General features: G+C 40.0%; 1 protein-coding gene across 1 annotated transcript in view; it reads right to left on the reverse strand.

Moving 5' to 3' along the window:
* The window catches only part of LOC122747801 (WD repeat-containing protein 49-like), a 118,389-nt gene extending 117,099 nt beyond the window's left edge, over positions 1-1,290 (reverse strand). Inside the window, exon 1 of the mRNA XM_043993629.1 lies at positions 1,187-1,290. Coding sequence (XP_043849564.1) covers positions 1,187-1,290 — 104 coding nt within the window. The remainder of the gene's footprint in view (positions 1-1,186) is intronic.
* Positions 1,291-24,714: the final 23,424 nt, after the last annotated feature.

A 24,714-nucleotide genomic window follows, 5' to 3' on the forward strand; every position in this document is an offset into this window, starting at 1 on the left:
TGCCTAGCACTATATCTATGGCACCACCTAGTTGCCCAGGTAAGTAATGGCATTAATGATAATAAAGGACAAATATAGCACTTGTATTTTTTGTTTTGTTTTGGGTTTTTACAGGGCAATGAGGGTTAAGTGACTTGCCCAGGGTCACACAGCTAGTAAGTGTCAACTGTCTGAGGCTAGATTTGAACTCAGGTCCTCCTGAATCCAGGGCCAGTGCTTTATCCGCTGTACCACCTAGCTGCCCCCATATAGCACTTTTAAAGTTTGCAAAAACATTGTGAATACACTCTCACAATTGAACCTTGCAATGAACCTGTGAAGTAGGGAAAATAGGTATTCTCTGAGTCTCAGAGAAATAAGAGATTTTTCTATTTTCACACCATTTAGTGTCAGAGGTGAGATTTAAATCTTCACTCAAAGTCTAATATCAAAATTCTTTTTATATACAACTTTGACAACTATGACACAAAGTGATATTATGAGGACTCATGGGATTAACAACATTGTGTAATATTCTCACTTAAATTCTTACAAATAGCCCTTCTTTTGCAATAATGGGGGGATAAGATAAGCATTTATATCACCTGTGCACCAGGCAATATGCTAAGTTCTTTTAAAATATTATCTCATTTGATACTCACAACAATGCTGAAAAGTAGGTACTATTAGGATCTCTGTTTTATAATTGAGGAATATGAGGCAAACAGAAGTTAAGTGACTTATTCAGGGTCATATAACACATTCAACTAATGTCTGAGGTGAAATTCAAACTCAAGTTTTCATGATTCTAGAACCAGTGCTCTAGCCACTGCACTACCCAGCTGCCTACAATAAAGGGGAAAATCTTCTTCAAGCAAAACCTAGTTTCAGTATTTGCTATTTTTGTACTTCTTACCTATACTTTTCTCTGCTGTACTTGTAAAACCTGCATGAAAATTCCTCTTCTGAGATGAGTTCTACAGACACACACATATATGTATAAATGTGTATATATTTGTGCCCACACATGCATGTATAAAAAGCCATAATTTGAAATTCTGCCACCTGGGACAAATTTAGTTGAGGGAGTGAAGGGACAGAGAGAGTCTCTGAGACACACCAAGACTAGTACATAGCACCATCACTAACAATCTCAAGGGATTATGTCATGTGGGCTTCCAAACTAGGAGGTACATGGATAGTTCACTTTGTGGAGAGTGGAGCAAGATGGTCACCAACACTTAGAGCCGGGGGGCGAGTATCTGAGGGCAGAGGAGGGTATTGCACTTCTTTTCCATAGCCACCATCCATGCTTCATGATACTCCATCTGTCTCACTCAAGGAATTATACGTTCTTGGGATATTGGTACCTTTGGGAGAGGAAGCGCACCCCACCATGTTTGTATACTGGGGTAAATCCCTGGTGGCTTTGTAGTAGTTATGTTTCTGCCTGTAGGAGCCCAAACAGAAGGGTTGTATCCTAGGGCTGGAAAGGGAACTCTGGGTTTCTTCCTCAAAGGCACCAATATGAGTCAGGTGGCACACTTTATCAGTTCCTCTCCATGGTGATCCTCCATTCTTTTTTTTCAGTTCTCTGTCATCCCTGTGTCCAGTGTGAAGAGGAAGTACTCCCATGTTAGGGTCCTGGGGCAAAGTCCTAGTTGTCCTAGACTTTTATGGCTCTTTATGGATGTCTTTCTCTCTCTTTCATCTCTCTTTCTGTCTTTCCATCTCTTTATCCACCCATCTATCTTTCTATCTATCCACCCATCCCTCACTATTCATCCATCCATCTTCCTCTTTCTTTCCTTCCTTCCTTCCTTCCTTCCTTCCTTCCTTCCTTCCTTCCTTCCTTCCTTCCTTCCTTCCTTCCTTCCTTCCTTCCTTCTTTCCTTCCTTCCTTCCTTCCTTCCTCTTTCACATTCCTGTGAATTTCACTAAGCAGGCTCTGTAGTCTTCCAGAGCTCAGTGTAATGAATACAATATCATGTGTGCATATGAACATTTAAAGAACCATGCCCCAAATAGGGAGTCTTTCTTTTGCTTGTACTCTCTGTGGGGCATTTTCCATGACACAAATATTTTAGGTGAACGTGTCTCTTTGTTTTATAGCTCCCTTCATGTCAATACGCAACTGATAAGTGAGTAAATCTATTCCTATAGTAGCATCTGTCAGTGGGTGTTTTCTAGTTTTGACATTGTCTCCTCTTGAAGGACACCTTGTTTGAGAAGGGCCTTTATAGCCGGATTTTGTTGTAAATCAACAAGCAGGTTTTTATATTCTCTACACTCCTTAGTCAGTTGTGTGATTATAAAGAAATTGATAGATAGATGATAGATAAATAAATAGGAAGATTTTTAAAGTACCTCTTAAAGTCTGAGTCTCCCCATCTCAGGTTTTCATCAAGGATACCTATCAAACATGTTTGGATCATCTTCCCCTTTTTGATTTTCCCCTTTATGAGATAACTTGAAAATTGACCCCTGAATGTCTTTAAAATTTCATCACCTCCAAAATGGATTTTTTAAATGTGTTTCATCAAGTCCACCTACTCTTCCCAACTTCTTCTAAAGGGTCACTACTATTGTCACTCCCTCTCATTATACATTGGATACTGAGAAGGCAAAGTCTGCATGGGGTATGGTTCTACAATTGCTGTCAATGATAATAGATCACTATGAAAAAATGCCAGAAAATCTATTTGATTTCACTTTGTTTTGTTGTGTCATATAAAAAACAGATCTTTCAGGGCCTTATCTTTGCATATAGGTGACCTTGGAGGTCTGCCAGATTTCACAAGGCTGTAAAAGTCTTGAGTACTGGGCTAGAGACAGACTATGACATATTTATTCTTCAAAGGCCAATTCAACCAAGTATGGAAACTCTTCACTAGAAAACTGGGCACCAGGTAATGGGTTTATTGTTGTTTTTGTCCTAGAAGACTCACATAAGTTCCTAAATTTTCTTTCTGCTTTTGCAGTGATGAAAGTAGAGTGGTGGTAAAGATGGAAGACAGATTTATCATGAATTACACAGTTTTAAAACCCTCTACAAATATCAATTTAACCCTTTGTACCTTTAAGAGTACAAATTTATGTTAACCTAAAAATCTTTGTCTAATGACCAATTATTCCTAGAGGGACTTAATGATATCCATCTTAATGTTCTCACTAATATAACTAAAAGATATAAGGAAGTTGCACTTTTAAATGGAAGGATGACTCCAATTAAGATATCTAAATATAAAAGGATTGTGGGAGTTTCTTTCATTGTATACTCCCTAATCAACAATAAATAAAATTTAATGGGACACTTGGTCATCTTGCCTTCCAGGTCCTCATCATTCCACAAACAGATCACCATGAAGATCATGTTATTTTTGTTGTTCTTTTAGTCGTTTTCAGTCATCTCCAACTCTTTGTGACCCCTTTGGGCGTTTCCTTGGCAAAGATACTGGATTGGTTTGCCATTTCTTTCTGCAAATATTGACCATTGTGATGGAATGTACTAAATTTGATCATTGACAACGCTATGCTAAGGTTTAGTAAAAAATCCAGCAATTCAGTTAAAGAAGAAGAATCCAGCTTTTCAGACCAGAATCCAGCTTCCTCCTGATGACATCTTACCACTCCAAGAAGACAAGAGAACTGAGAAAAGACTTCCAAAGACTTAATTATTTTTTACTGTTTCATCAAGGAACACCTCTTCCTAGAAGAAACAAAGGGGGGAATGTGATGAAATAATGGGATTTAGCAGATACTCAAAGACCCACCTGGAGATTAATCAAGACTGATTAAATCAAGTGAGAGTGATTGACTGCTGATTAAGCCTACTTCAAGTTAATTGGATTGTATCAAGTTAATTGGATTGTGATCATACCTGGCTATCCCTTAAGAAGGTGTAATTCTCAGAAACTAGACTGTGAACTCAACTTGAGAACACCTTCAAAGACAATGGATTTGGATGATGCCAACCAATAACCTTGAAGCAGTGTGTAAGGACCGCCTCTGTTCCAGATCTATAAATAAGCTTCCAAAAACAGCTTGAGAAGGAGTAGCTTTTTTTTTACCGGCTTGGCGGGACTCCTGGTAGCGCGGCACAGACGGTCTGACTCACTCCAAAGGTGGCCTAAATCGGTTTGGTGAGTTTTTATAAGGAATATAGACTAAGCCTAGATTTAAGATGATTTGTACTGTATTTCTATTTTCCTATCCTTCTAATCAACAACACCTTGTATACAATAAAGGCTCTATCTAGAAAACCAGAAGCTTCTTCCATTTACTAGTCTGGGAGATAAATTAAGGGAAGGGTTAAGTAGGGGAGATTTATGATCTAATATCCAATTTTAAATCTTACACCATATACCAACATATTACAATGAATTAAGGCATAGAGAAATTATATTAAGGATTTTTAGTGACTTCAATGTATAGAAGTACACATAGGGGATGACACTGAAAACTATTTCAGAGACTAGGTCGCAGATGTTCTTAATCTGGGGTCTTTGAACTTGTTTTTAAAAAATACTTTGATAACTATATTTCAATATAATTGATTTCCTTTGCTATACTATGTATGAGAAGCATTTAAAAATAACTTAAAATATTTTAAGGATAATTTAAAATTATTCTGAGAAGAGTCCATAGGCTCTACCAGACTGATGAAGAGGTCAATGATACAAAAAAAAAAGTTAAGAACTTCTGGTTTAGGAGCAAGACATGAGAGGGAAGAAGGATTAATAGACTATTCAGAAGAATGAGATCTGACAGAGAAGTCACAAACAGGAAATTGGTTAGATTTTAACAATTGGAAAATTCCTGGCTAATAATCATTTCTTAACTGATTCGAGTGAAGGTCAAAATAAATACCAAATAAGAAGACAGCACAACAATGAAAAGAAGCAATTACAGTAGCTTCCTATCTGACCTTTAGTAACCAAACCATCAGCTCTAAAAAATGGGAAATAGACAAAATTAAACATATTAACCCTGTCACTAATTCTAACAAGTTTAACCTAAGTTGCTACAATGAAGAGGCTAAAAGAGCCCAGAAACTGCCTTGACTAACTCAACAATTTCTGAAGCCTCAACAACTTCCTGGTCAAGAAGGCATAACAGCTAAAGTCAATAATGACTCAGAGGATTTCAATATTTACTTAAATAACAGGAAGATGGAAAATTTTGAGTAGTCTCACAAAATAATGCAAAGCAGTTAAGGTGAAAAGAAGTCTACAGAGAGCTTAGCATGAGACCCAATTGAGTAAGATTATCCTTAGAACATTTTTTAATGAAAAAGAACCACTCTATAAATGTGAGTTATTATTATTTTGCTGCATCTACCCAGGTTTCTTCTTGCTTTCCTTATAAAGGATGTTATTCTGAGCTGGCTTGCCTTGTGATGAACAACTTTTGCTGTAATACAAGTCCCAGAGAACGCATTGGAAATGTGTGTACGTGCGCGCATGTGTGTGCTAGGTAAAACTATCTTTTCTTCTGCTTCTTGAAGCAATAGCCATCTTTTTATGATAAACTGTACATTCTCACTAGAAGCTCAGGACCATGCTTTCCATATGGTTTCCTGCTGATTTTGGTCATTTATTGTAGTTTAATTTCTTGATTTGTCCTCATGATTTTCTTTTTGATCTCCTTGCTCTTCCCTCCACCCCTTCAACTCCTTTCATTTTAGATCTGGCAACATCCTCTTTTTCCTAAAGAAAAGAAACAGGGGTCCCAGAGGTATTTGCTTCTACTCATTGGAGAATACAGAGGCACAGAAGGAAGTATTTGGTATTTTAGAAGGAAGTGAGGCACAATTTACCAACCAAAAGGTCTCCCTAAATACCTGACTGTGGAATTGTGCTAGCCATGTTCCTTTGGTTGTGATCAGGATGAACTTAGCTTTGTGAATGAAAACTATGGCATAAATGAGTGGTGGTCCTTGGCATTTGGAGTCTGAATAGGGTCTTAGTGTTTTAGAAAACAGCTAATCCTTTCTAACTTCTCCCATTACTCCTAGATGGCATAAGCTAGATAGGTTTTTCCCCACTGGCTTCCCTAATGACCACAGCTGATGCTGCTGGAGAATGGAATCATTTGCTCTAATTCAAGCTATTTTGGGGTGGCCTGTCCCTCTATTACCAGAGCGGAGATGCTGATGGTAGTGCTACATTCCCAGCTGTTTGTAATAAATGGCTTTCATTGATTTTTTTCCTAGAAGAAAAGATTTTTCACAATGAGGAGAAAGACTTCATGATAAAGAGTTTGGGAGGAGTTACATAAGTTTTGTTTGTTTCTTGTTTGTCCTTTCTGTCTTCTCTTGAGCCTCTGACAGGTATGGAAGCTGTGCTGTTCGGCTTCCTTTGTTCAATACTAACCACAGCACACACAATCAACAATTAGCTGCTTTAAAATGCTTCTTGGTTTTGAGAATTATGACATCATCAAGAAGAGCATGTCTATTATAAACATCTTGACATAGGTCTTACCTTCTCTCAATAGAGAGTCAAAGCTGTGCAGTTACCAGAATTATGCCCATTGTATTTGTTTCCATGCCTGGAATATAGGTGGCATCATGGCACAGTGAAAAGAACGTGATTTGGACTCTGGACCTGGGTTTAAATTCTCTCTCTTTTACATGTTCTCTGTGGGACTTTAAGTCCATCACCTCATCTCTGTGGCTCTAGTTTCTTGTCTTTGAAGATAGGGGGTTAGTCTAGATCATCTCCACAATCCATTCTAGTTCTAAGTCAAGGGTTCTTAACTAGGAGTCTTATCTGATGGGGTGGTCCTGAGTCACTACTGGAGGGATTGTCAAGGGATGCAGTAACTTCAAGAGGAAGCTATTATTTAATGAGAGCCAAAAGATGGAAGGAATATCAGAAGTAAATATCTAGAAGCTGCTTGGGATGATGGAAAGAGCACTTGGATATAGAATCCAAGAACCTGGGTTCAGATCTTCCTTTTTTTTGCCAGGGCAATGAGTGTTAAGTGACTTGCCCAGGGTCATGCAGCTAGTAAGTGTCAAGTGTCTGAGGAAGGATTTGAACTCAGGTCCTTCTGAATCCAGGGCCAGTGCTTTATTCACCTAGCTTCCCCCAGATTTTACTTTTGATGTCTTGGGCAAGTCATTTATGTTCTCTGGGTCTCAGCTGTTTCTGACATAAAATGAGGGGACTAGACAAGACCAGGGTTCCTTAAACTTTTTCCATTCATGACTCCTTTTTGCCACAGAAATGTTTATGCAACCCCAGGTATATCGGTTTATAAAACAGGGATGCATAACCTTTTTACAGTTGCCAAATGTTTTATGAACCCAACATTCAGATATATGACCCCATATAGGGATCAAGACCCACAGTTTAAGAAGCTAGGGTCTAGATGTCTTCTGAGATCCCTTCGAGCTCTGGAGGTCTTTGATAAGAGGAAATTTTTTTACATGTGACTGAGATCTCAATGAAATGGTGGGAAAGGAAGGCAGAGGATTAGGATTGGGAATGGCTAGACTTAAGTTATATAAGACTGAGAGTTCCAAGAAAGGCAGACATCAAGATTATTAACATGGGAGTTAGGAAGGTGCTAATTACCATCTATCTTTTCTCCACCATTGTTTGGCCTCTTGAAGGCTCAGAGCAGGCCTAGAAAGCAATTGTATCTCCTTTGGACAGAAATCCTGAGGGTCTTTCCCCATCCCCACCCCCACCCTTATTATTTATCTTTTTTTTTTTTTTGACTAGGTGAATTTGGCCTTTCTTTCTTTACCTCCCTTCTTACCTAGCCTTAAACACTGAATGGGTGTTGTCTCAGGAAAACTGAGATTCAGGAAAGGGCTTAGTTTAGAAAGCCAAGGTCTCCCACTTCATGGGGGGCCATCTCCAATCATCCTGATAATATATATCTTGCTATTGAATTCAGATGGCTCTGGAGGAGAGAGTGAGGCTGGTGACTTTTCATAGCTCTGCCACACTTAAATCCAATTCACTGCAAGTCATGACATCACCTCCCGATGTCATGGTCCTCTTTGAGAATGAAGAGCAAACAACAACTTCACTGCTGAAATAAAGGTGAAAGCTTTCATCCCAACACGTTTTGTGATGTTCTTTTCTTTGTATATTGTAGGTAAGCAAGAGAGTGTAGAGGTTGGTGAGGGACCTGAGGAGAACCATTCTTTATTGCCCATGTTCATATGGTGACCTCAAACAGTCCTAAGTATTTCAACTTTGACTAAAATTTCAATGTTTCCCCCTAGGGAATCATGCAGAAACTTTCCTTCCTTTTGAAAATAAAAGATTTCCCACAGGGATCATGCCTAACTTCTTTAAGCAGTTTTGAAGTCAATGGCATTGCTAATTCAAAGTTACCTGGTGCCATTCTATCAGGCAGTCATGGAAGGCAAATCAAATTTTATATCAAATGTGTGCCTTTGGTATTCTTCATTAATAATTAAGCCTCCCTGGCACCTCTGCAAGATGCTGTCAGTATTTTGATCCTAAGTTTACAAAAAAGGAGAAGGTTAAATTTCCTGCCTGAATTCATGTGACAGCCCAGGGTCCCCAAAGGGCTTTCTGATGAATGGGGGCCACTCACACATCCCTTTTATTCGGTGAGCCTTCCGGAGCCTCCTATATTCATTTCCAATTAGCTTGAGTCATATTCCAAGAGGGAAGCAAGAGAGCTAATGTAAAAGCCAAAGCTCATACAGAGGGAGCCCATTATGAGTGCATCAGTGTAGGTGAAAAGGTTTGTTCAAGTCTGAAACATTATAATTATGCTTATTTTCTAGGGTGTATAAATGTTCTTTTAAGCAGGACTCTAAACTTGCATGATGGACTGATTTCAATGGGGTTTGAGGGAGGAGGTTGTAGAGGAGACTAAATAAAGTGGGTTTTAGCTATCTTTAAAACCAAAACCCAGAAATGGTTCATTTCTTTACCCTTTATTTTTCTAGAAACGCTCTTTCATTTTTCAAGGTGGGCACATGAGATGGTAAGATGCTCTGTCCCTGATTTTACTAATGTCACCAAGCCCTTGTTGATTTCTCTTAGTTGCTTCACTAATGTGCTTCTATTCCCATAAGCCCTATACATTTCCTTCTATTGATAGTGAACAAGATCACTAATATTACTTTGTACTTGTACTTTCTATTCTCCAAAGAGCTCTTGAATGAACATGATTTCATTAAAGCCTCAAATACGAACTAGGACACATATCTATATCTATATTGGTCAAGTCATTTAACCTCTGCTTATATATGTGTATGCACATATATATACACATATGCATGTGTATATACACATATATGTGTGTGTATATACATGTGTACATGTATATGTGTGTATATGTCTATATTTTATTGTGTGTTTATGTATGTATATATGTATAGCCACAGTTAGTACTAGAATCTAGACTAGTACCCATATTTCCTGTTTCTTTGTCCAATGATAACTCACTCATTTATTCATTCAATAAATATGTTCAGAATGCCTACTATATACAATGCATTATGTTTAACAATGTAGGACTACAAAGAAATTCAAGACATGGTTTCTGCCTTCCAGAAGCTAATGATATCATTAGGGAGATGAGAAATACACACAAATAACTAAGAACAAAGTGATCTGTGATACATGATAAATGAATGGTAAAGACAATAAGTACTATTCAAAACTGGAGGAGGGAAGGATTACTTTCAGTTATTGTGATTCATGAAAGCTTCATGAAAGAGACAGGGTTTGAGCAGGGCACAGAAGAATGGTTAGGATATTGGCAGGTAAGATAAGGCAGGAAAGCATTTCAAGATGGGGAATGGTATGAACAAAAAGAAAGGAAATTTCAAGGCATATTCTGAGGTTTGGGAGTGGATTATTCTGGCTGGAGAAAAGAGAAGGCTTGTACACCAGAAATGCGGGAGAAAAAGTTAGAAAAGGAATGTGGGATGAGACTGTCTAAGGGCCTTGTATTCCTGGCCAGGAGAATGGATTTTTGTGTTGGCAATGGGAGGCCATTGGAGGTTTTGAGCAGGTTATGGAGTGATCAAAAGAGTGTGTTAGGTCAAATCATTTGCCTGGGGTATGCAGTATGGGCTGGAGCAGGAAGCATGGGTAGGAAAACACCATGAAGGAAAAATCCATTGGCCTTGGGACTGAGATGAGAGAGAAACTCCTGGGTTTCAAGCCTGACATAAACAGAAATATCCCAGGAAACATCCAGCCTTTCTCTTTTCTCCCTAGCTTGGCAGGCTAATTATGTTATACTTGTCATTTGGGGGGCCAAATGACCTCGATCATTTCAAATTTGGTTGTAATTTTCATACTAATTTGTTCTGCATCTCATTTAGGTTTCCTTATTGAAACGGGGAGGGCCCCATGGTCCTGTCTGAGGAGGGTTACTACAGGCAGAGGTCAGTGTAGTGAAATAAAGAGGTGGGGAATAATTACAAACCCAGAAAATTAAGGGACAGGATATGAACAGTCAATTCAAGATGGAAGCTATTTAAAAAGTGGCGACTGGTCAGACAGAACGTATCTTCTCTGGCAACAGATCAACATAAAAAAGGATTCTATCTTTGTTCAAAATGAAATATTCTTCTTGTTTCCAAATTCCATTTAAGCTTCAATATTTACCTTAATAGCTCCCCCACAGAAGCCAAAAACAGAATGTTCACGCATCCCTGCAAGAAAGGAAGGAAAAAAAACCAACAATACAGACTTCAGGGGACAAGAAAGCAACATGTACCCTTTATTTCCTGTGCACCCAAAGCTTATTTTCTCCCAGCAGTAGCAACAAACAATATTTCTCTCAGTTTCCAAAGGTACAGGTTCGTTTGTCATTTCAGCTTTCCCTACCTAAAAGAAGTATGTGAACTCAGGAGCAAGTGAGGCTGCTGTAACCTTGGGCAGGAGATAAAACTGGACAAAACAAACTGTTGTTTTTTCTGGAGCCAGGGTTAAACGATACATAAAAGCAGGATTTGATGGTAAGGTTATAGCCATGATTTCTTTTCAAACCTGTTCTCTCACAAACCCCTACTTTGGGCTATACCTGACACACAGGAAAAACCGTACCTTGCAGATAGCTTGTGCACGTAATGAATAATAATAATAACTGACATTTACACAGTACTTTAATTTCCATGCATGATCTCAGTTGAGCCTCATGATAATGGGGGTGGGGGAGCTATCATTAGCTGCATTTTTACTGCAGTAGAAATTGAAACTCGGCAAAATTAAGAGACTTGCCTGGGGTCACATAGCTAATAAGTATCTGAAGATAGATTTTAACCATCCTCCAGCATACCTTGCTATCTTAGTTGTTGTTGCTTTGTCCTTCGTTCTCAAAGAGGACCATGACATTGGGGTGATGTCATCACTTGCAGTGATTTGGATTTAAGTGAGGGAGGGTTGTGCAAAGTCATCAACCTCACTCTCTCCTCTAGAGCCATCTGGGTCCAGTGGCAAGATATTTATCAGGATGATTAGCGATGGCCCCGGATATTTAAGGCAACTGGGGTTAAATGACTTGCCCAGGGTCACACAGCTAGTGTCTGAGATCACATATGAACTCATGTCCTGCCAACTTCAGGGCCATTGCTCTATCCACTGCACCTTAATACCTTCCAGGCTACCTTAATAGCATGGGATCATAGATCTAGAGTAGTAGAGGTTTATATAGCCCAACCTCTTTATTTCACAGATGAGAAAACTGAGGCCTGGAGAAGTGAAGTGATTCATCTAACATCACTCAGTAGGTCACAGAGCCAAGTCCTTGCCTCCAAATTGAGTGATCCTTTTATTTAACCCTGATTCGTTTTTTTAAATACACAAAGTCTTTTATCCCTTAGGAAAGCAGTGGAATAAATTCTGCTAATTTAGTTTCTGGAATCAACCACAGAGTACTTGCTGGAACCCGATTGACTACAAAATATCTCCTTTCTCCTTGGGAGGTTTTCTTCTCTCTTTGAGGGAAGTTAGATAGCGAATAAAAAGTACCAGGGTCAGATTTTAGTATACTCATAGACTCCACATGAGGTGGATTCACACTTTTTCTGTTGGTGGTAAGAATGGAGATAGGAAACAGAGCTGGATACATTCATTAACATAGCACTTGAAAAATATATTAGTCTGGGCATTAAGTGGGTTTTTTGTGAAGTATAAGCCATGAACTGTGAAGCTGGGGACCTGGTCTTAGTCCTGACTCTGCCACTAAGTAATAATAGGAAGAACAGAGGAGGAGGAGGAGGAGGAGGAGGAGAAAAAGGAAAAAAAAGAAGGAGGAAGAGGAGGAGAAGAACAAAAAGAACAAGAAGAAGAAGGAAAAGGAGGAGGAGGAAGAGGAGGTGGTGAAGGAGGAAGAGAAGACATTTACATAGTTCTCTAAGGCTTGTGAAGCAATGGATAGAGTGTTGGACTCAGGAAGACTTGAGTTCAAATTTGGCCCCAGATGCTTAAGTGACTGGGCAAGTCACTTACCCTTTGCCTCAGTTTCCTCATCTATAAAATGGGGACAATAACAGCATTTATCTCACAGGTTGCTGTGAGGATCAAATAAGATAATATTTGTTAAGCATTTAGCCCAGTGTCTAGCATATAGTAGATGCTAAATGAATGCTTATTTCCTTCCTTCCTTTAATCCTCAAAGGAACCCTGTGAGATATACAATACAGTTGTCTCCATTTTATAGTTAATAAAACTGAGATAGGTTAAATGATTTGCCTAGGGTCACACAGATTGTGACCGAGGCAGGATTTGAACTCAAGTCTTCCTGACCCTAGGTACAGCCCTCTGGACACTACATTATGATACCTCAATTCACTGTTGTCTGTGTGACCATAACTTTGAAAGCACTCAGGTCTTCATCAATAAAATGAAGGACCACATACTCTCCAAGGTCCCTAACATTTAATGACTTTAGATACTCCCTGGGAATTTAACTACCCGAGAGAAAGAAATGCATCTTTGGGTTACACAGGATTTTTAGGCCATCACTGTTTCATCTGGAAAAGTACTCTAACTTTTAAAAAATGGGTTTCTTTAATCACTTGATGTCCCCACCCTTTCAAATGCCTATCTTCTTATGTCTTTCCTTTTCAATTAAACTTCCTCTGAACGAATCTATTGCATCATGTGGCTTTCTCACCACATACTCCCTCCTTAACCCCTTCAGTCTAGCTTCTGCCCTTCTCCTCTTTCTAAGGTGAGTGACCTGAGAAACACAGTGGTCTTTTATAAATCTCCCATCCTTCTCATTTTGAAATGCATCAACTGCATAGGGTGAGGATATGGCTAAAAAGAAAGCCAGGGGCTTTGTTTGTTCAGTTGTTTTGTGAAAAGGACCTAGGGCTTTTAATGGATTGGAAGTATGAGTTAACAGTGTAATGAAGCCATCCTTCAGAAAGCTAATGCAACCTGGTTTTTTGTTCACTGGCATATGGAATTCCCATTAAGAAAACTCCCTCCTAGCTGTGTGACCCTGGGCAAGTCCCTTAACCCTCATTGCCCCACCAAAAAAAAAAAAGAAAAAAAAAGAAAAAAAAGAAAACTCCCTCTACACTGATACTGTTCAACACTTGCTGGACAACTTAATGTCTTGGAGACACAGTGGAGGATTTTCTCTAGGTCCTGTAATATTCTTTGGGTACCAGTGTGAGTCATCAACACCCCTTTTAAAATGCAGTTACCTACAACTAGATATAATACTCCCAATGTGGTCTAATTAGGCTACAGGGCACCAAAAATGCTCAGCCTCTTAGATCTAGATCAAGGGTTCTTCACCCAAAGTCTATGATTAAAAAAAAAAAAACGATTGCAATATAATTGGTTTCTTTTATGATTGTATATATTTTGCTTTATATATTTTAAAACATTATTCTGCCAAGGAGATCTACAATACAAAAAAGGTCAAGAACAACTGCTCTAGATGTTATATTTCTATTAATGCCAACTAAGCTTATATGAGAAGAAGCATGGCTTAGGTAGAAAGCTGATACTTGAATCCCCCTGCAATATGGCTACCAATCAATTAACATTGATTAAGTACCTACTCTGTGCTACGTGTGCTGTGCTAAGCACAGGAATACAAAAAGAGGTAAAAGACAGTCACTGCCCTCAAGGAGCTTACAATCTGATGGGGGAGATGACATCCAAGCAAATATATACAATGAAAGATATATACAAGATAAATAGGAAATAATAACAAAGGGAATTGAGAGGAGTCAGGGAAGGTTTCCTATAGACTTGCCCAGGGTCACACAGCTAGTAAACATCTGCAGCTGGATTTGAACTCATGAAAATGAGGCTTCCTTATTCCAAGCCCAGTGCTTCACCACCTAGCTGTCCTATTGACCCTTGTATCTGGAACATCCTCCCTTCCTCACCTCTACCTTCTGGCTATCTTGGCTTCCTTCAAGACTCAGCTGAAAGCTTTCCTTCCACAGGAGGTCTTTCTCAGTCCCCTGAGCACTGACAGTGTGAGAATCCCTTCCATTTCCACCGTATATACCTTGTACATGCTTACTTATTTGCATGTTGTCTCCTCTAGAATGTAAGGGCAGGGACCACGTTTCTGCCTTTCTTTGTACCCCTTGCCCTTCACAGCTTCATAATAATAAATTAATAAAGGTTTTCTTGCTCATTGACTGACTGACTGAAATCACACAGGATGAAGAAGAGTCTTGCCCATCAATTCATTGAAATATTGAGCAAAGGGGATAGGGACTGAAGTGTGACTTAATTGGTTTGAGAAACTACAGGTCAGGAAATTCCCTCTACTAATTCAGATTCGCGCCTTCTTGGCACCTTATATTCTTGGAGAACTACCTAGAGCACTGGTTTTCAAAGTGTGGTCTGGGGACCCTTGGTATTGCCAAGACTCAGGGAGATCAAAATGATATTCATAATAATACAAAGACATTTTCATTTCTAATAAATATTGATAGATATAACCCATATTAACAAATACTCTTTCTTCTCCCAGGGGTCCTCAACAATTTTTAAGAGTGTAAAGGGGTCCCAAGACCAAAAAGTTTGAGAATCACTGAAATTGAGTTAATTAAGTGACATGGCCAACATGCCCTGAGGTGAGCTAAGTTCTTCCTAGCTTTGAGGCTAGCTCTCTCTATCCACTTTCCTATGAGCCTCTGTTAGATGGAACACTTTTTTTAAAAAAATCTTTTTTTCTTGTTGTTTTTTTTAATTTTCAACATTGGTTTTTATAAGATTTCCAATTTCAAACTTTTCTCCCTCCCCCCTCCCCTAGACAGCAGGTAATCTGATATAGGTTATATATAAAACATTAAACATATTTCTGCATTAGTCATGTTATAAGAGAAGAATCAGAGCAAAAAGGAAAAACCTCAAAAAAGAAAAACAACAGCACCAAAACCAAAAGAAATGGTATGGTTCAATCAGCATCCATATTCTATAGTTCTTTTTTTTCCCTGGATTTGGAGAGCCTTTTCCATCATGAGTTCTTTGGAACTTTCTTGTACCATTAGATTGGTGAGAAGAATCTAGTCTATCACAGTTGATCAACACATAATGTTGATGATACTGTGTACAATGTTCTTCTGGTTCTGCTCATCTCACTCATCATCAGTTCTTGTAAATCCTTCCGGGTTTCTCTGAACTCCTCCTGGTCACCGTTTCTTACAGCACAATAGAATTCCATTACATGGAACACTTTTTTTTTAATGGAAAGAAGGCTTGTTGTTATTTTTTTTTACTTATATCATTTAATTTTTTAAAATTTAAGATTAAAAATTCACCAAGAGTGTCTCAGGGTGGACAAGGAAATTAACTATTCCTGTCTGTGCTTCTCCATCATTTTTTTCCCCAGCTCTGTCTCTTATGACTACTACAGGGAGCCCCCATGACTCTCATAACCTTGGTCCCTGTGCTCTTAGCAGTCAGTCATCCTTCCTCTGGCCCCCTTCTCCAGAAGAAAGAGTTTAGGTTCTGGGGCAGGGCAGAGGTAGAAGGGGGAACTCTCCCTCTCAGAGTCCAGAGGGGAAAATTATCTGGCCTAGGCTAATCATTCCACTTCTGCTAACCTTAGGGGAGAAGGCAGAGGCAAGGAGGAATGGAGGGAAGCCTGGGAAGGACATCAGGGGAATTACAAACAAAACAATTGGACAATATATTTCTGCTTCTATTGGTACTGTCTGACCTCTAGTGCAGTAATTCCAGATGCAAGACATCTTCATTTAGATATTCCAAGGTTATTTCAGAGTCACAACAGCTTAAACTAAGCTCACTGTTTTAGCTCTACCAGGCCAGCTCCCTTTCCAAACTTCCTTATTTAATGTCAGTGGCACAATTCTCTTGGATCACCACGTTGGTAACCTTTAATTCCTCCCTCTCCATCACCCTTGACCAGTCAAAAATCAAGTCTCATCCAAAGCAGGACAAATTCCCCAGCTTCATTCAGAATTTCTCTATTTCCACCTTAGTCCAGACCTTCATTACGTTATGTCTGAATTCTTGCCACAACCTCCTAACTAGTCTTGAAGCTTCCAGGGAAACACTGATGCCAGATAAATCTTCCTAAAACATTGCTTTCATTATGTCATTATCCTGCTTAAGGATGGCAGCTCCCTGTTGCCAACTGGGTGGACTCCAAACTCCTTAGCTTGGTATCCAAGGCTTTCTATGAATTGGCTCCATCTTTCCTCCTCCTTCTCCTACACCCCTCCCTCTCCTACGAAACCTTTCCTCTAGCTAGGTCAGTCTCCTTACTGCCCATATCTCTGGTTATGCCCATTCCTCACCTCTTCAAACCCTCCTTCCACTCATACATATTGCTAATTATAAGACCTCCCTTTGCTCCTTCTCTTACCTACCACTGAAATGCCTTCCACTAAAAGGCCCTTCATCTACCCCACACCCTTCCCTGACCACCCCACAGACTGCATGGTTTCCCTTCTTTGAATTGAAACAACCCCACACTTTGTACTATGTCTACATCCTGTCACTTGACTTTATATATTCAATAATTCATTAGAGTGTAAACTCCTTGAGGGCAGGGACTCCTTTTGTCTCTTTTTGTATCCCCAGCACTTAGCACAGTGCCTGGAATATACAGGCATACTTCATTTTATTAAGCTTCATTTTATTGCACTTCGTGGGTACTGCATTTTTACATATGGAAGGTTTGTGGCAACCCTGTATCAGAGCAAGTCTATCAGAGCCATTTTTCCAATAGCAGATGTTCACATTGTGTCTCTGGGTCACATTTTGATCATTCTTGCAATATTTCAAGCTTTTTCATTATTATTATATCTGTTATGATGATCATGAGGAGTAATCTTTGATATTACTATTGTAATTGCTCTGGGCACCACAAACTGTGCCCATATAAGACTGTGGACTAATGGATAAATGCCATGTGCATTCTGCTTTTGTTTTTTGCAGAACAATGGGACTTAAGTGACTTGCCCAGGGTCACACAGCTAGTAAGTGTGAAGTGTCTGAGGCCGGATTTAAACTCAGGTACTCCTGAATCCAGGGCAGGTGCTTTATCTGCTGTGCCACCTAGCTGCCCCCGCCATGTGCATTCTGACTGCTCCACTTAACACCATTTCCTGTCTCTCTCCCTCCTTTTGGGCCTCTTTATTCCCTGAGACACAGCAATGTTGAAATTGGGTCAATTAATAACCCTACAAATGGCCCCTAAGTGCTCAATTGAAAGGAAGAGTCAACCCATATGGCAAACTTCTTTGTTGTGTTATTTTAAGAAATTGCCACAGTCACTCCAACCTTTAGCAACCACCAGCATTGAGGCAAGACCCTCCACTGGCAAAAAGATTATGACTTGCTGAAGACTTAGATAATGGTCAGCATTTTTTAGCAATAATTTTTTTTTTTTGGTGAGGCAATTGGGGTTAAGTGACTTGCCCAGGGTCACACAGCTAGTAAGTGTCAAGTGTCTGAGGTCAGATTTGAACTCAGGTCCTCCTGAATCCAGGGCCGCTGCTCTATCCACATTGCCACCTATCTGCCAGAGCAATAAAGTATTTTTAAATTAAGGTAGGTACATTTTTAAGACATAATACTATTGCATACTTAATAGGCTATAGTGTAGTGTAAATAAAACTTTTATATGCACTGGAAAACAAAAAAAAATTCATGTGACTCACTGTATTGCAATATTTGCAGTCTTGAACCAAACCCACGTTTATCTCTGAGGTATGCCTATAGTAGACACCTAATAAATGTTTCTTGATTGATTTCTAAAGTAATTAGCACAGTGCCTGGCACATAGTTGGTGTGTAATGAGTGTTGATTGATTGATTGATTTCATGTATTTTTCTGAAGTTTACTAGGATGTTGGACTTGATGTTAGGAAGACCAGAGTTCACATCTGGCCTCAGATACTCACTAGCTATGTGACCTTGGGGTAACTAGGTAGCAGAGTGGATAGTGCACTGGCCCTGGAGTCAAGAGGACCTGACCAAATCTCACTTTAGACACTTACTAACTGCATGACCCTGGGCAAGTCATTTAACCTCCATTGACTTAAACATCTGGAGCCATCTCCAGTCATTCTGATATAGATCTTGCCACTGCACCCAGATGGCTCTGGAGGAGAGAGTGAGGCTGGTGACCTTGCACAACCCTCCCTCACTTAAATCCATTTCACTGCAAGTCATGACATCACCCTGATGCCATGGTCCTCTTAGAGAATGAAGGACAAACAACAACAGCTATGTGACCCTGAGCAAGTCACTTAACCTCTGTTTGCCTCAGTTTTCTTGTAAAACAGGGATAATAATAGCATCTACCTTTCAGGGTTTTTGTTAGGATCAGATGAAAAAATATATGTAAAGGTCTTTGGAAACCTGAAAGTTTTGTGTAAATGTTAACTATAATTATTAGAAAGGAGAATTTGGTCCCCTCTCCCCTCGTTGATTGAATCACAAGATGATAAGGATATCATTAAAATAATACTTAATAATAGTTAACATTTATATAGCACTTACTATGTGCCAGGTGAGACAGATGGGTGGCTCAGTGGATAGAACACTGGGCCTGGAGTCAAGAAGACTTGAGTTCAAATCCAGCCTCAGACATTTGCTAGCCATGTGACCCTGGATAAGTTATTTAATCTCTGTTTGCCTTAATCCACTGGAGAAGAAGCACTTCAGTATCTTACCAAGAAAACTCCATGGATAGTATAGGTGTGCTATGGTCCATAGGGTAACAAAGAGACTGAACAACAATGTGCCTGGCCCTGTGCTAAGCACTTTACAAATATTTCATTTGATCCTTAAAACAATCCTGAGATTTAGATGCCCATCATGATTCCCATTTTACAGTAGAGCAAACCAAAGTTAAGTAACTTGCCCAGCATCACACAACTAGTAAGTATCTGAGGTCAAATTTGAACTCAGATCTTCTTGAATTCTGTTCTAGCACTCTATCATCTGTGCTGCCTAGTTGACCCTAATAGATAATAAGTTATGTTATTAATGCCTGTTAGCCAAGAATTATAGAGGCAGCTCCCCTATTGGCTGGTAAATGATGGGCATGCCCTCCAATGGTCAGTCAACATAGAAAACAATGAGGTCATGAAAGGGGGTGGGAGAGGAGGAGGAGAAAGAAGAGTGTTCTTCTCCCCTTATCCTCCAATAAAATTATGATACTTGAAAAAGCTGTTTAACCAGTAGGAGATACTATAGCCAGCAGGGAACAGATATACACACTCTCCAGGTATGTTCAAGGAGCAAGACCTCTGAAAACAAAGAAGAGGGGCAGCTAGGTGGTGCAGTGGATAGAGCACCAGCCTTGGAGTCAGGAGGACCTGAGTTCAAATCCAGCCTCAGACACTTAACACTTACTAGCTGTGTGACCCTGGGCAAGTCACTTAACCCCAATTGCCTCACTAAAAAACAACAAAAAAAAAAAAAACCAAAGAAGAGAGTATTCCCCTATGGGTGTGTCTTACTACCATTTTATACTTAAATCTGCATCTACCTATATATAAATACATATCTATATGTATTTATGGGAGAGAGTGCACCTAGGTTTATGGAAAGAATGTTGTATAGTTTCTGTTAGGCACAATAAGTGAATGATTTTGTTTTAGGTTAATATTTTTCCTTAGCTGAGTGTTAAGGGAAATCTCACTAGTGGGGGCTCATGAACTATGGTGTTAGAAGTACAAACCTGCCGGGAACCCCCACATCTTTGGGGTAGTAGCCACCCTCTTTGGTGAAGTAGCCAAGACAGGGTTTTACATATATACATCATGTTCCTCCTTTGACTTACTATTTTCAGGCCCCAAATGACAACCTGAAACTTAAGTGACTCCAAAAGCATTTTTTTTACACAGAAGTGCCTGATTCAACAAATCTTGGTGGAGGGTCTTTGGGCCTGTGAGAAGCAGTGTGGTGTGGTGTCATATTATTTCATGTCATTATATCCCTTATGGTGAGCTGCTCTTAGAATCAGATTAAAATCCTGCCTCTGACATAGGCTGTGTTACCCTGGGCAAGTCACTTACTCTCAGCCTCAAGGATTTTCCTATTATTTAGTAAATTTTACAGAGGAAAAAACTAAGAGGGTAAATCAGAGAGGGTAAGTCATTTACCTAGGGTCAATCTGTTGTTAAATGTGAGAAGTGGGCTTCACACCCAGGTCTCTTCAATTGTTCTTCACTTGAATTCATAAATACTCAAAGTACCTGTGATTCTGTTGTGCTGGTATAGGAAAAGTTTCTCCTCTACCAGTATAGCAAGGTAGCCTCAGGCATTTTCCTATTATTTATCTGCCAAGCCCCATGTACTATGTTGTTGATTCATTTTAGTCATGTCCAACTCTTCATGACCCCATTTGGGGTTTTCTTGGCAAAGATACTGGAGTGGTTTGGCAGCTTGTTTTACAGATGAAGAAACTGAGGCCAACAGGGTTCCATGACTTGATCACATAGCTAGTAAGTATCTGAGGCTGGATTTGAACTCAGGTCTTCCCGACTCCAGGCCCAGTACTTTCTACTGTTCTACCTTGCTATCCTGGTAGAGGAGAAAGTTTTCCTAGACCAGAATGATAGAATCATAGATCCTTTGAGTATTTATGAATTCAAGTGAAGTGCCGGAATCTCACTTCTCACATTTAAAAACAGACTGACCCTAAGCAAATGACTTACCCTCTCTGAGTTACCCTCTCAGTTTCCTCCTTTGTAAAACTGGGGTAATAATACCTACAGTGCTTATTCATGTTTATTCCCAGGTCCCTTCCCTGTATCTTTGCACTGGCAGTTCCCCATGCTTGGAATACACTCCCTCCTAACCTCTGCCTCTTAAAGGGATACCTAGCTGGATACATAAGGCTTTTCCTGACCACCCCACCCTCTGGGTTACTGATGACAGCCCAAATGACTTTGTATATATTGTGTATTTCATTATCTGTGTGTTTTATTCCTCCCCACTCTCAGTAAACTCTCTGAGGGCAAGGATAGTTTTAGCCTTTGTATGTCCAGTGAATGGCACTTGGGTGCTTAATAGTTGAAATGAGATAACATGCAGCCAGCCCTAATGAGGCCTTGGCTATTTCTTTCATTTCTCTTTGCAAAGGACTGACTAGGGCCAGAGATTAGAAACCTATTGTCACCCCAAAGTCACTTGCCTACCAACCTCTATTGAAGCCATCCTAGGGGCCATGGAAGACAATTAACACCACCTACCATTGTGGGTGGCTTTCCTGACAGCCAAACAACATCCTTCATGGCGGCATGAAACAGGGAATAGTCAATCAGTGAGTCAGTCAATGAGGATTTTTAAATGCCAACTCTGTGCCAGGGACTGTGCCAAGTGCTGAGGATACATAAAAAGGCAAAAGACAGTCCCTGCCCTCAAGGAAGCTCACAGTCTAATGGGAGAGACGACCTGCAAATAGCTCCATGCAGACGAGCTAAATACAGGATGAATAGGAAATAATCAAGAGAGGGAAGGCACTAGAATGAAGAGGGATTGGGTAAGGCTTCCTGTAGAAGGAGGGGGTTTTAGCTGGGATCCGGAGGAAGCCAGGGAGGTGGATGGGCTGGCAGTGTGCTGATCCAGCAGGCCTTGCCACCTCATCCTCACCTTGGACAGTGTTCTAACCAGTTATGTTTTTAAGATGGATGCTGGTTGATTTAAGTTCTGGAAAGGTTTATGTGATTCTTCATAATCCCAGCCCCCCCCCCCCTTCCTGCCAATGGACGACAAGCAGCTAACAAGGTGTCCTTGCTTTTGAAGAAAGGACAAACCAGAGAAAGATGGATACTTCTCCTTGGCTTAGAAATCAGGAAGGTCAAGTGCCTTGTCACACAATAACTGTCTTTTGAAGTTACTAGGCAGATTGAGAGGAACAGCTCAGATAAATGAGGGAAGGCAAGCCTTCTGATATTTCTCAGTACTGTAAAGGCTGAGACACGGCAGCTGCATTTAAAAGGAGCAATTTGCTAAATGAGGGCCTGGCTCCTTTCCAGATGTCCATTGTTACATAGGGTTTGGATGAATCTTTCATTCAATCATGCATCTGTCTAGACTGAGACATGAAAAGCCAGGTTCCTGCAGCAGATTCAAAACCCTTACATAAAACATGCATCGTATTGCCACTGAGACAGCTTGGCTAGAGACCAACCAGAGAGTGTTCAGCATTATTGTATGCTATAAAATCTTTACTAAATCCACTTGCTCAGCCAAATGATAGCTGTGTGTGTGTGTGTGTGTGTGTGTGTGTGTGTGTGTGTAAATGTGTTATCATTTCACTCACCAATCCTGGATTGGAGCAGGGGAGTTTAACATGATATTAGCAAGGCGGACCAGACATTTTAGTCAGGAAGCCCAAGTCAAAAACTGGTTTCCCTTTATGTTTTCTTTCCGTGTGGCCTTCACTAGTATTCATTTGTGTTTGTCTTGTCTTCTCAATTAGATTATAATATTCTCCAGCTCCAGGAGCCAAGAAGGGTGGTCTATGGGCAAAGAGGGTCATTTCTAGAATCAAAAAGACTTGAGATCAATCCTGACTCTATCAGATGCTACTTACATGATTTTGGGCAAGTCACACCTCTGGGCTTTGCTTCTTCATTTTTAGCCCTAAATCTATAGTTCTCTGGTATCCAATAGACTGTATACTCCACAAGGGCAAGGATTATTTCTTTTCTTGTCATGGTAGCTCCAGTGCCCACCACAGTGGCCCGAGCATAGACATAAACATAAACATTTGATGAAGTAAATATCTCTTTCTTTAAAAAAAAATCCCTTCCTAGACTCCAGTTCAGTCATCTGCAAACCCTGAACTCTCTAAATTTTCCATTCGTCAGAAATTCTTCTCTGGGCAGGAGGTTGGTATAGATGACCCCCGAGGTCTTTTTTACTTTGGAAGATTCCATGATCCTATGATTACATGTTGACAGACTTTGCAGCTGCTCCATGGGATGACTGAGTAAAATGGAATTACCCAATTGGATTTTGGCTAAGATCCCAGAATTAACAGGCCTGCGCTTAGGAAACAGGTCACTACTGTACCTCACATTGGAAATCCTGGCCCTTTGAACAGGGAATAACAAAGTAAACCTGCCCAATCATCCACCCTTTGCCTGAGCAGTGCCCCTAATCCACCCTAAGGGAAATGAAAATCAGTAGTATTTTATTTTCAAAGGTTTCCAGGAGAGGAGAGTTTCTTAGCAACATATCCCCATCTCTGTGGTCAGGAAGACCACCCTTGAATTCAAAAAGCATGAGTTTTAACCCGGGTTCTGTGAACTTAATATTTTTTTAATAACTGCATTTCAAAATAACCGGTTTCCTTGATAATCCTATTTTAAAATTTCTTGCTTTTAAAAACATAATTCTGATGATTCCATGGGATTCACCAGCTTGCCAAAGGGGTCCATGACCTTCCCAAAGGGTTAAGGACCCTTCATTAGAGGATGTCCTAGCCATCAGCAGCCGCCTTGTGCCCTCCAAACACTGGGCAGGACCCAGAGTTAATTTCTGACTCAGAGGGAAATGTTCCACCTGATGAATCATCAGCAGTACTTCCTATGACATCAGGAGGATAAAACTGGACTGCTTGTGTTGAATTCCTAAGTGGTTCACCTCCTGTGGTCACTGACCTACATAGAACGGAAAATTTAAAGTACTGCCCATGACTAGTGAGCCAAAACCCTGCATTCACATGGGTTTGCTTTTTTAACCCCCAAAGAAGTATCCTATCTACTTGGGTAAGTTTGTGCTATAAATAAGATGAAATAAATGACTATAGTGGGAAGCCAAGATGGGGCATTGGTAGCAACATCAAATGTGGATGTCAGTCTTAACTGACTAAAAGTATCAGTCACCTGATAACTCTGAGCCTCAGTTTCCCAGCTTAGTATTTATATGAACTATCTCAGACAGTTGTTGTGGGATAAAACATTTCTAAACATTAAAGCATTGTTCAGTCATTTCACTCATGTCTGACTCTTCATGGCTCTATTAGGGATTTTCTTGGCAAAGATACTGGAGTGTTTTGCCATTTCCTTCTCCAGCTCATTTTATAGATGAGTAACTGAGGCAAAAAGGGTTAAATGACTTGTCCAAGGTCACACGGCTAGTAAGTTGCTAAGGTCAGACTTGAACTCAGGAAGATGAGTCTTTCTGACTCCAGGCCCAGTACTCTATCCACTAGCTGCCCAATTTCTAAACTTTAAATTATTAGGTAACAGTCATAATTTATTGAGCATCTATTTTCACCTAGATTATTACATTAGGCTCTTAAC

This window comes from Dromiciops gliroides, chromosome 3 (genome assembly GCF_019393635.1).
Source record: "Dromiciops gliroides isolate mDroGli1 chromosome 3, mDroGli1.pri, whole genome shotgun sequence".
Taxonomy (NCBI): Eukaryota; Metazoa; Chordata; class Mammalia; order Microbiotheria; family Microbiotheriidae; genus Dromiciops; species Dromiciops gliroides.